The sequence below is a fragment of the Chiloscyllium punctatum genome, chromosome 16 (assembly GCF_047496795.1).
Source record: "Chiloscyllium punctatum isolate Juve2018m chromosome 16, sChiPun1.3, whole genome shotgun sequence".
In the NCBI taxonomy this organism is placed as follows: domain Eukaryota; kingdom Metazoa; phylum Chordata; class Chondrichthyes; order Orectolobiformes; family Hemiscylliidae; genus Chiloscyllium; species Chiloscyllium punctatum.
In genome coordinates, this window is record NC_092754.1 from 61,694,023 (window position 1) to 61,706,951 (window position 12,929).

General features: G+C 49.2%; 1 protein-coding gene across 1 annotated transcript; it reads left to right on the forward strand.

The window, feature by feature from the left end:
- The first annotated feature begins 5,224 nt into the window (after positions 1–5,224).
- On the forward strand, positions 5,225–12,415 carry LOC140487194 (syncytin-2-like). Its single transcript, XM_072586838.1, has 2 exons — positions 5,225–5,240; positions 9,869–12,415. Exon 2 carries the CDS (start codon positions 10,675–10,677, stop codon positions 12,166–12,168), a length of 1,494 nt encoding a protein of 497 aa, XP_072442939.1. The 5' UTR covers positions 5,225–5,240; positions 9,869–10,674; the 3' UTR covers positions 12,169–12,415.
- The last annotated feature ends 514 nt before the right edge of the window (positions 12,416–12,929 follow it).

The window sequence follows — 12,929 nt, forward strand, 5'->3', positions numbered from 1 at the left end:
TTGAGGGTGTAATATCTGAGGTACTGTGGAAGTACTATCTGATGTATTGAGGGAGCATTTTCTGAGGTATTGAGGAAGCACTATCTATGGTATTGAGGGTGCAATTTCTGAGTTATTGAGGGTGCACTATCTGAGGTATTGAGGGAGCACTTTCTGAGGTACTGAGGGTGCACTTTCTGTGGTATTGAGGAAGCACCATCAGTGTACTGAGAGAGCACTATCTGAGGTATTTAGGCGGCACTATCTGAGGTAATGACGGCGCACTTTCTGCGGTACTGAGGAAGAACTACCTGCGGTACTGAGGGAGCATTATCTGAGGTATTGAGGGAACACTTTCTCAGGTACTGAGGGAGCACTTTCTGAGGTATTGAGGGTGCACACTCTGAGGTATTAAGGGAGCACTTTCTGAGGTATTGAGGGAGCAATTTCTGAGTTATGAGGGTGCACTATCTGAGATATTGAGGTAGCACTTCCTGAGGTATTGAAGGAGCTCCTTCTGAGGTATTGAGCAAGAAGTTTCTGAGGTATTGAGGGATCACTTCCTTAGGTATTGAGGAAGCACTACCTGAGGTTTGAGAGAGCACTTTACATAGAACATAGAACATAGAAGAATACAGCGCAGTAAACGCCCTTTGGCCCTCGATGTTGCGCCGATCAAAGCCCACCTAACCTACACTAACCCACTATCCTCCATATACCTATCCAATGCACGCTTAAATACCCATAAAGAGGGAGAGTCCACCACTGCTACTGGCAGGGCATTCCATGAACTTACGACTCGCTGAGTGAAGAACCTACCCCTAACATCAGTCCTATATCTACCCCCCCCTTAATTTAAAGCTATGCCCCCTTCTAATAGCTGACTCCATACGTGGAAAAAGGTTCTCACTGTCAACCCTATCTAACCCCCTAATCATCTTGTACACCTCTATCAAGTCACCCCTAAACCTTCTTTTCTCCAATGAAAACAACCCCAAGTGCCTCAGCCTTTCCTCATAGGATCTTCCTACCATACCAGGCAACATCCTGGTAAACTTCCTCTGCACCCGTTCCAGTGCCTCCACATCCTTCCTATAGTATGGCGACCAAAACTGCACACAATATTCCAGATGCGGCCGCACCAGAGTCTTAGACAACTGCAGCATGACGTCAGGACTCCGGAACTCAATTCCTCTACCAATAAAAGCCAGTACACCATATGCCTTCTTCACTGCACTATTTACCTGGGTGGCAACTTTCAGAGATCTGTGTACATGGACACCAAGATCCCTCTGCTCTTCCACACTACCAAGTATCCGACCATTAGCCCAGTACCCCATCTTTTTGTTACTCTTACCAAAGTGAATCACCTCACGCTTAGCTACATTGAACTCCATTTGCCACCTTTCTGCCCAGCTCTGCAGCTTCTCTATATCCCGCTGTAACCTGCCACATCCTTCCTCACTGTCTACAACTCCTCCGACTTTCGTATCATCCGCAAACTTGCTCACCCAACCTTCTAACCCTTCCTCCAGGTCATTTATAAAAATGACAAACAGCAATGGTCCCAAAACAGATCCTTGCGGAACACCGCTAGTGACGGCACTCCAAGATGAACCTTTGCCATCAACTACTACCCTCTGTCTTCTTCCAGCCAGCCAATTCCTAATCCAAACCTCCAACTCACCCTCAATGCCATATCTCTGTATTTTCTGCAGTAGCCTACCATGGGGGACCTTATCAAACGCCTTACTAAAATCCATATATACCACATCTACCGCTTTCCCCTCATCTACCTCCTTAGTCACCTTCTCAAAGAATTCAATAAGGTTTGTGAGGCACGACCTGCCCTTCACAAAACCATGCTGACTATCCTTGATCACATTATTCTTATCCAGATGTGAATAAATCCTATCCCTTACAATTCTCTCTAAGACTTTGCCCACAACAGAAGTGAGACTCACTGGCCTATAGTTACTAGGATTATCCCTACTCCCCTTCTTGAACAAGGGAACCACGTTTGCTAGCCTCCAGTCCTCTGGCACTACTCCTGTAGACAAAGAGGACACAAAAATCAAGGCCAATGGCTCTGCAATCTCCTCCCTTGCTTCCCAGAGAATCCTAGGATAAATGCCATCAGGCCCAGGGGACTTATCTATTTTCAACCTTGCCAGAATTTCCAACACCTCTTCTCTACATATCTCAAAGCCATCCATTCTACTTATTCGTGCCTCAGTATTCATATCGACAACAATGTCCTGTTCCTGAGTGAATACTGACGAAAAGTATTCATTCAGTGCCTCCCCAATCTCTTCAGCCTCCACACGCAACTTCCCATTACTACCCTTGATTGGACCTATTCCTACCCTAGTCATTCTTTTATTCCGAACATACCTATAGAAAACCTTAGGGTTTTCCCTAATCCTACCAACTAAGGACCTTTCATGTCCCATCCTTGCTGCTCTTAGCTCTCTCTTCATGTCCTTCCGGGCTACCTTATAACTCTCAATCGCCCCTATTGAACCTTTACGCCTCATCTTTACAAAGGCCGCCCTCTTCCATTTAACAAGGGATTCCAATTCCTTATTAAACCACGGCTCCCTCACACGACCCTTTCCTCCCTGCCTGATAGGTACGTACTTATCAAGGACACTCAATAGTTGCTCCTTGAACAAGTTCCACATATCAATTACGCTCTTGCCTTGGAATCTACTTTTCCAATCCACACATCCTAAGTCATGCCTCACCGCATCATAATTTCCCTGCCCCCAGCTATAACTCTTGCCCTGTAGTGCACACTTATCCCTCTCCATCACTAGAGTAAAAATCACCGAATTGTGGTCACTGTCCCCAAAGTGCTCACCCACCTCTAGTCCTAATACCTGGCCTGGTTCGTTACCCAGAACCAAATCCAGTATGGCCTCACCTCTTGTTGGCTTATCTACATATTGTGTCAGGAAACTCTCCTGCACACATTGGACAAACACTGACCCATCTAACGAACTTGAGCGATAGCTTTCCCAATCAATATCAGGAAAGTTAAAGTCCCCCATAACAACCACCCTATTACTGTCACTCTTCTCCTGAATCATCTTCGCAATCCTTTCTTCAACGATTCTAGGACTATTAGGAGGCCTGTAAAAGACTCCTAACAGGGTGACCTCACCTCTCCTATTCCTAACCTCAAAACAAACTACCTCAGATGGCAAATCTTCGTCCATCTTCCTTTCCACCGCTGTAATACTATCTTTGACAAGCAAGGCCACACACCCCCCCTCTTTTACCCCCACCTCTGACCCTACTAAAACATTTAAACCCTGGAGCCTGCAACAGCCAATCCTGTCCCTGATCTAGCCACGTCTCCGTAATAGCCACAACATCGAAGTCCCAGGTACCAACCCACGCTGCAAGTTCACCTACCTTATTTCGTATACTTCTGGCATTAAAGTTTCCACACTTCAAGCCACTCTAATGTTTACAGGCACCCTCCTTTAAGATTGATGCCATATTCCTAACTCCAGGTCCTGCACCCTAAAGCTACAGTCTGGGTACCCATGCCCCTGCAGAGTTAGTTTAAACCCCCCCCAAGAGCACTAGCAAACCTCCCCCCAAGGATACTGGTTCCCCTCAGGTTCAGGTGCAGACCATCCTGTTTATAGAGGTCCCACCTTCCCCAGAAACAACCCCAGTTATCCAAGTACCGAAATCCCTCCCTCCTGCACCATCCCTGTAGCCCCGCATTTAACTGTTCTCTCTCCCTATTCCTCGACTCTCTATCACGTGGCACGGGTAACAAACCAGAGACAACAACTCTGTTCGTTCTAACTCTGAGCTTCCAACCTAGCTCCCTAAAAGCCTGTCTAACAACCTCAGCACTCCTCCTACCTATGTCATTGGTGCCAATATGGACCTCGACTTCAGGCTGCTCTCCCTCCCCCTTAAGGACCCGGAAAACACGATCAGAGACATCATGTACCCTTGCACCTGGGAGGCAACATACCAAACGTGAATCTCTCTCGTTCCCACAAAACCGCCTATCTGTGCCCCGATCTATCGAGTCCCCAATTATTATTGCTCTGCTCTTCTCCACCCTTCCCTTCTGAGTAGCGGGGACAGGCTCCGTGCCAGAGGCCTGAGCCCCGTCACTTACCCCTGGTAAGTCGTCCCCCCCACAAGTATCCAAAACGGTATACTTGTTCTTGAGGGGAACGGCCGCAGGGGGTCCCTGCACTGGCTGCTTCCTCCCAGTCCCCCTCACTGTCACCCATCTATCTGCCATCTTTGGAGTTACTACTTCCCTATAGCTCCGATCTATGACCCCCTCTGCCTCCCGAATGATCCGAAGTTCATCCAACTCCAGCTCCTTTCTGAGGTATTGACGGAGTACTTTATGAAGTATTGAGGGAGCACTATCTGTGGTACTGAGGAAGCACTTTCTGAGGTATTGAGGGAGCTCCTTCTGAGGTATTGTAGGGGGTAGTGTAATTTTTAAACGGTTAGCTGCCTTTTAGTCTTTTCTACCTCATAGTAAACACAAGCAGACACTCAACTGTTGCCGGACCTCCCCCACGTTTATATGAATGAAACAGTTGTAACAGCTTTCCTCGATAGTTGAGAGGCCGCCCTTAACCACAGTTGTACAACATCATCCATATAAGGGAAGAACGGGAAGCTCAAACACTGATTGGCCAAGTGAATGATAAAAGAATCCCAGGCACCAGAACCCAAATAAGGAAAACAGTGGGGAATCCGAGCACTCGTTGGTCAAGGCAGCAGTAGTAAACCCAGCCCACATATACATGTATATAATGTGTGGAGATTACTATGCTTGTGTGTGTGTACCTTTGGGAACAGCACCCGACTTTGCAAAGTTGAATGAAAAGTTTTGGACTGACTCCTCCGTGTCTTTGTTCCTGGGAAGGGAAATGAAAAGTGCCGTAGATGGGGCTGGATAGCCACCTATCTCGCACAATTGGGGGCTCGTCCGGGATGAAATAATTATTGCCGGGGGGGGGCAGTCTCTTCGGCTCACGGATCAAGCCTGATTACAACAAAGACGCGTCTAGTATATATTTATACTTCTCACTGATCGGCTTGGTCCGTTGGCCGTCGGCCAAGAGACGATGTGACCCGGCTCATTTAAAAATAATTTTGAATCCTGGAAAAGGAACACACGGACGAGTGCTGGGACGACCGGTTAGTGACTATACACGGGGGTACACACATTTTAAAAGGCCAGACAACTCCGTGAACGGATCAAGGTAAGAGATTCTTTTGTTCTTCCTTGTTGGCCGCGTGGTTTTGACGGTCATCTGTGAAAACGCTTTGGGCGTTTAAGACCAGGACTGAAGATAAACCACGGGAAATTGTGGTTTTGACGGTCATCTGTGAAAACGCTTTGAGCGTTTAAGACCAGGACTGAAGATAAACCACGGGAAATTGTGGTTTTGACGGTCATCTGTGAAAACGCTTTGGGCGTTTAAGACCAGGACCGAAGATAAACCATGGGAAATCAGACTTCTAGATTTACTAAGGAAAAGTCAGGGAAGACTGCAAATGGGAAAGAAATACCCCCCGATTGTCCATTAGGTCGGAAGTTAAGTCTATGGACGGACAGTAGTAGAACGAAGGACTTAGAGAAAGAGACCATGATAAAATATTGTTGTTTTATATGGACCAAAGAACCTATCCGCGCCCCCTCGGTAGTTTGGTCCGAGTATGGGTCTGATGAAGACTGGGTGTGTCAAATCCTAAATGTATATGTTAACAGAAAACAACCGTTTGACCCAGAGGAGAGCAAATATGCCGCCGCCTGGTTGGCGGGCGACGGCGAGAGTCCCACGCGTCTCTATCCTCTGATTCCCCAAACAGACCCGAGGAAGCCCCAGAAGTCTTGGGACATCCTCACCGACGGTTTGCCACCGTCTTCCCCGCCCCCGTATATACCACCCGCGCACGACCAGGCGTCCAGCGCGGACCTCCCTCCTGCGATGGATAATTCCGAGTCCCAGCAGGCTACGACCAGTGAGGAAGGGACTGCTGGGGGGGGTACAGGAGGGGGCACAGAACTCACCCCAGGCACTAGGAAATCAGTCCGACTCGAGATGCGGAGAGGTCGAGAAGAGGGATTGAGAGCTGGGAGGAGTGACAATATTGAACAGCTGAACCCCTTACGAGAGGTGCCGTTTGGGAACGAACGGACCGGGTTCGTAGTACAACCTTTAAATTCTGGGGATATCCGGCAACTCCGTAATGAACGACCCCGTCTACTGGACGACCCCGTCAGTGTGGGAATACAACTGGACCAATTTCTGGGGCCCAGTATATACACATAGGATGAACTGCAGGCCATGATGAGAATACTATTTAATTACGATGAAATTGTTATGATCCGGAATAGTGCAATGGCCATTTGGGATAGGGAGCATCAGGACGGCCCTCAGCGTGGAGAGCAGAAGTACCCTTAGAGGACCCCCGGTGGGATCATAACGACGCGGGGGGAAGGGCCAATATGACAGACCTCAGAAGCCTTATAATCAGGGGAATCCAAACCTGTGTGCCCAAACAGCGGAATTTAGCAAAAGCATTTGAAGTTGGACAGAAAAAGGATGAATCCCCGAGTGAGTTTTTAGACCGTTTGCAGGAGTCCATGCAAAAGTATTCAGGTTTAGACCCCGATGGGGAAATAGGCAAGAGCATGCTTAAGGTGCACTTTGTGACTAAGTCATGGCCTGACATTCAGAAGAAATTACAGAAAGTGGAGGATTGGGCTGAAAAGGATGTTGCAGAATTATTACGGGAAGCACAGAAGGTGTACGTTCAGAGGGATGTAATAAGGGAGAAACATAAGACAAAAATGATGGTGGCAGCCGTACGGGAAGCTTGTAAGTCCACCGGAATGGGGGAGGGAGGTTATGGGGTGGAAAGAGGAACGTCGAAGAAAAGTTGGAGAGGGAGAGAAGCGAGACGGGGCAGAAGTGAGAGAGGAAGAATTAGCCGTTACCATGTCATACCTTAGTGAGTCCCGATTGACAGAGATAGACCCTAGGGTTTGGGTCGCCAAAGGGAACTGGGGGGGACTCGCAATTCGACCTGTGGAGGTAAAATTAAAGCCCCAGAGCCCCGACGTCAGAGTGCGCCAATACCCCATCTCTTGGGAAGGGAGGCAGGGCCTGAAGACAGTTATGGAAGACCTAATAAAAGATGGATTGGTAGAGCCCTGTATGTCACGATACAATTCCCCCATCCTGCCGGTCCGGAAGTCGGATGGGAGCTACCGAATGGTCCAAGACCTAAGGGAGGTAAATAAAATTGTCCAAGTACGGCACCCTGTGGTACCGAACCCATACACTATTCTGGGGCGAATCCCCCCGGACCACGGCTGGTTTAGTGTTATAGACTTAAAGGATGCCTTCTGGGCGTGTCCCCTGGACAAGGACAGTAGGGATCTTTTTGCTTTTGAATGGGAGGATCCTGATACTGGCAGAAAACAACAGTACAGGTGGACCGTACTCCCCCAAGGATTCACTGAGTCCCCGACTCTGTTCGGGCAGATTCTGGAACAATTATTGGAGGGACTAACCTTGTCCCCGGCCCTTAAGCTTATACAATACGTGGACGATCTCCTTTTATCCGGACCGGCGGAGGAGGACGTCCTACTTGGGACTAATGCCCTGTTAAATTACCTAGCTGAGAAGGGGTTAAGAGTGAGTCAGAAGAAGCTCCAATATGTCGAGAAAGAGGTTAAGTACCTGGGACACTTGATAAGCCAGGGACAGAAACGAATAAGTCCGGAAAGAGTGCGGGCAATAATCGAACTCGGCCTCCCAACGACCAAGGGGGAGTTGCGGAAGTTCTTGGGACTCTTAGGCTATTGTCGGTTATGGATAGACGACTATGCCCCCCTTACTAAAGACTTGTACCTAAAACTCATTGAGGAGGCACCCAACAGAATAAAATGGGAGGAGGAGGAGAAAAAGTTAATTGAAATCCTAAAAGGAAAATTGATGGCCGCACCTGTTTTAAGCTTGCCGGATTTTAGTAAGACATTTCGCCTCTTTGTGAACTCCTGAGAGGGAACCGCTCTTGGAGTGTTGACCCAGGACTGGGGGGGTAAAAGGAAGCCCGTGGCTTTCCTGTCAAAAATTCTGGATCCAGTCTCCCGAGGGTGGCCGGAGTGTGTCCAAGCGGTGGCAGCCACGGCAAAGCTGGTAGAGGAAAGCAGGAAGTTGACTTTCGGGGCCCCCTTGACAGTCACTACTCCCCACCAGGTTCGAACTATCCTGAATCAGAAGGCCGGGAGGTGGCTGACTGACTCGAGAATTCTGAAATATGAAGCCATATTGTTAGACCGAGAAGACCTCCGAATAGAAGTCGGGGGCTGCCAGAAGCCGGCGGACTTTCTTTGGAATGTGGAAGGGGAGGAGGAACTGGAACACTGCTGTTCAGACATAATAGAGTCCCAGAGTAAAGTGAGGGAAGATCTGAGGGATACCCCCTTACATGCAGGAAGGCGGTGGTACATTGATGGGTCCTCTCGAGTGATAGATGGGAAGAGACACAACGGTTATGCAGTCATTAGTGAGACTGGTTGGGAATTAGTGGAAAGTGGACGGCTACCGAATGCCTGGTCGGCACAAACGTGCGAATTGTACGCCTTGCACCGGGCTCTGAGGAATTTAAAGGGAATAGCCGGGACAATCTACACTGACTCTAAGTATGCCTTTGGGGTAGTACACACCTTTGGGAAGATCTGGAAAGAAAGGGGAATGATAAATAGTAGAGGAAAAGAGTTGGTCCACGAGGAACTAGTAGCCATGATCTTGGAGGATTTGTTGCTGCCACAAGAGATTGCTGTAGTACATGTGAAAGGACACCAGAAAGACGATAAAATAGAGACCCTGGGGAATCAATTGGCAGATGAACAGGCAAAATTGGCTGGGATGGGGAAGGAAGTAATAAACTGCCTGGTAAGGATTCCACAGATATCCGAAATTACCGAAGTGCCCACGTTTACTGACAAAGAAGAAACTCTTCTCGCGTCTCTGGGGGGGTACAAAGGATAGGGAAGGCAAGTGGACCTTACCCGATAGCCGCCAGCTACTAAATCGACCGTTGACGCGGGACATTATTGCCCGTTTACACCAAGGGGGTCACTGGGGCGCCCAGGCACTGTGTGATGCCTTCCTGCGCCGATATGCTCACCCTGGTCTGTACACGGTAGCCAAGCAGGTCACAGGAGATTGTATAACATGTCGAAAGATTAACAAAAGGGGGCTGCGGCAGCATGCAAGACAAGGGGGTAGGAGTCCGGCCTATAGGCCGTTTGAGTATATCCAGGTAGATTACACTGAGCTCCCCCCATAGGTCGCCTGAAGTATCTATTAGTAGTGGTAGATCACCTGACAGGATGGGTGGAAGCTTTCCCCACTACCACGGCAACGGCAACTCAGGTTAGCAAGATTCTACTCGAGCAAATCATCCCACGATTTGGGCTACCCCGCGCTATTGACTCTGACCAGGGGAGCCACTTCACCTCGACCGTCCTCCAGAATGTAGTGCAAGCAATGGGGATTGACTGGGATTTGCACACAACCCCTGGCATCCCTCCTCCTCGGGCAAGGTCGAAAGAATGAACCAGACCATCAAAAAGCAGCTAACCAAACTCACTAGTGAAATCGGCCTGCCTTGGACCAAATGCCTACCCCTTGCCCTGTTGCAAATTCGCACCCAGCCAAGGCGGGATTTGGGCGTCTCCCCTTTCGAAATGTTACTTGGCCTCCCGTTCCATGGGCCGAAGGGGGAACCTCCTGTATTTGAGTCTCGGGATATGTTTGTGCAAAAATATGTGGTGGCTCTGGGGTCTGCTCTATCTCGTTTACGCCAACAGGGACTTTTGGCACAGACGCCGCCCCTCGAGTTTGCGGTGCACACCGTCAAGCCGGGTCAGTGGGTCCTGATTAAAAGCTGGAAGCAACGTACCCTCGAACCAACTTGGGACGGTCCCTTCCTGGTACTTTTGACGACCGAAACGGCTGTCCGTACGGCCGAAAAGGGCTGGACACATTACACTCGAGTCAAGGGACCAGTGCCACAACCGACGGAGGACGAACGAACCTCTCTGACAAAGGCATCTAAGGAACAGAGACCCTGAGAACTAATCGGACTTTGGCGAGTCTAAAGGAACTGTGCCCTCGGGCTACGGGTGTCGCGACAAAATGCAGTCAATCGTATTGTTAACTTGCTATGCCATTGTCCTTGGGCTGGGTCATAGTGTGCGTGTTACCCAATTTGGCCTCCGGATGAAACAAATAGAGGACCGTCAGTGGTTCACCATCTCCGTGCTTGCCAACCAATCAACACAGACACTTAGCTTAGACCTATGTGAGTTGGTGCCCTATAGGACTAAAAGTCAACTGAATCAAACTAAGCAGAATCTAGAGAGAGAAAGGGGATTCCAGGGTCAGACGTTAGTATTACAATTGTATGGTAGGGAAGGCCTAAGTAGGCTTCCAGCCCCCGGGGTCCAGGCTATGGTGTCAGTTGTCCGTGATCCCATCACCCCTGGACGAGATTGTGGGCATAATCGGTGCAATCCGCTTTATCTGACCATAAAGAACTTGCAAAAGAACGGGGCGAGACTTAATAGAACGATACTGGGTATTAGAGTTGGGGGCCAGGCAGGATGGGGGGGGAATGCAGCTGTGCTGCACGTATATCACGGTCATTGAAGCTGAGTCTGGGGGCTCATCCACCACTGATAAGCAGGAAAAAATTAGAATAATTGAGACAACGGATTTGGAAAAGACCTTTGAAATAGAAACGGGATACGGGGAGGCGAATGCCTGGATGGAATGGGTCAAATATACTGTGAGGAGCATGAAAAAGAGTGATTGCTACGCATGCACGAGTGCCCGCCCTAACCCTCAGGTGGTCCCATTCCCGCTGGGATGGGAGAAACACCCACGAGCCATGGACTGCATGATAAGGCTGTACCAGGACCGAGAGGCCTGGAACGACCCCACTTGTCGACCCTTGAGTTTGAAGTTTCCCCCCGTCAGGTCTGAGGGGGCGCCCCGCCTGCCATCATTCTCAGGGGTAACGGGTACGCTCCAGGCCTGCGTCTCTCGGACGGGACTACAGTGGGACAACGATGTGGGGACATTTGACAAGTGCAGCGGATCAATCCGGCTGGTCAATGAAACTACCGGGGGCGGGAATTACTCCCACATTCATGTACCTAGGGCAGACCTCTGGTGGTACTGTGGTGGGAGGGTTCTGCAACCGACCCTGCCCCGAAAATGGACGGGCACTTGTGCGATCGTTCAATTGGCCATCCCATTCACCCTGGCATTCGAAAAACAAGAGCAACCCCGTTCTAGTGGAAGAACTGAGAGAGCTTTGGAGACCTCTTTCGATGATAACATATATTTAGATGCCATAGGGGTCCCCAGGGGTGTTCCTGACGAATACAAGGCGAGGAACCAGATAGCGGCGGGTTTTGAGTCGTCACTGTTCTGGTGGGTGACCATCAATAAGATTTTGGATTGGATTAATTATATTTACTACAATCAGCAGAGGTTCATTAATTATACCCGGGATGCAGTGAAAGGAATAGCAGAACAACTGGACGCCACTAGTAGGATGGCGTGGGAAAATAGGTTGGCCTTAGACATGATGTTGGCAGAGAAGGGGGGTGTTTGTGTCATGATAGGCACTCAGTGCTGCACTTTCATCCCCGACAACACAGCCCCTGATGGGTCCATCACCCGCGCCCTGGATGGACTCACCGCATTGGCGGACGAACTGGCCGAAAACTCGGGCATCGACTCTGGCCTCACGGACTGGTTGGAAGCTTGGTTCGGTAAATGGACGGGGGTGGTCGTTCCCTTTCTTGTCTCATGTATAGTGGTGGCAGGGGTACTCACTGCCCTTGGGTGTTGCGTTATTCCCTGTGTCCGGGGATTAACTCAACGACTGATCGAAACCGCCCTTACTAAGAAGGATGTTCCCTATGGGCAGGTTGAACGAATAAATCTCGAGATGGAACAACGTGAATCCAGCTTGGCCGGGGGTAGTATTAGAGAAGGGCAGCTTGATGAACAAGCTCGGGAGTTATTAAATGCCCTGGAGAAGAAACTTACGGTTGAAAAATTACAGGCCGTAAGAAAAGACACGGGGGATTTGTAGGGGGTAGTGTAATTTTTAAACGGTTAGCTGCCTTTTAGTCTTTTCTACCTCATAGTAAACACAAGCAGACACTCAACTGTTGCCGGACCTCCCCCACGTTTATATGAATGAAACAGTTGTAACAGCTTTCCTCGATAGTTGAGAGGCCGCCCTTAACCACAGTTGTACAACATCATCCATATAAGGGAAGAACGGGAAGCTCAAACACTGATTGGCCAAGTGAATGATAAAAGAATCCCAGGCACCAGAACCCAAATAAGGAAAACAGTGGGGAATCCGAGCACTCGTTGGTCAAGGCAGCAGTAGTAAACCCAGCCCACATATACATGTATATAATGTGTGGAGATTACTATGCTTGTGTGTGTGTACCTTTGGGAACAGCACCCGACTTTGCAAAGTTGAATGAAAAGTTTTGGACTGACTCCTCCGTGTCTTTGTTCCTGGGAAGGGAAATGAAAAGTGCCGTAGATGGGGCTGGATAGCCACCTATCTCGCACAGTATTGAGCAAGTAGTTTCTGAGGTATTGAGGGATCACTTCCTTAGGTATTGAGGGAGCACTACCTGAGGTTTGAGAGAGCACTTTCTGAGGTATTGACGGAGTACTTTATGAAGTATTGAGGGAGCACTATCTGTGGTACTGAGGAAGCACTTTCTGAGGTACTGAGAGAGCACTTTTTGAGGTATTGTGGAAGCACTTTCTGAGGTACTAAGGGAGTACTTTCTGTGGTATTGAGAAAGCACTTTCTGTGGTATTGAGGGT

What these genes read in the sequence shown, in the direction of transcription:
- LOC140487194 (XM_072586838.1), top strand. Translation starts at nt 10,675, where the DNA reads ATGCAGCTGTGCTGCACGTATATCACGGTCATTGAAGCTGAGTCTGGG.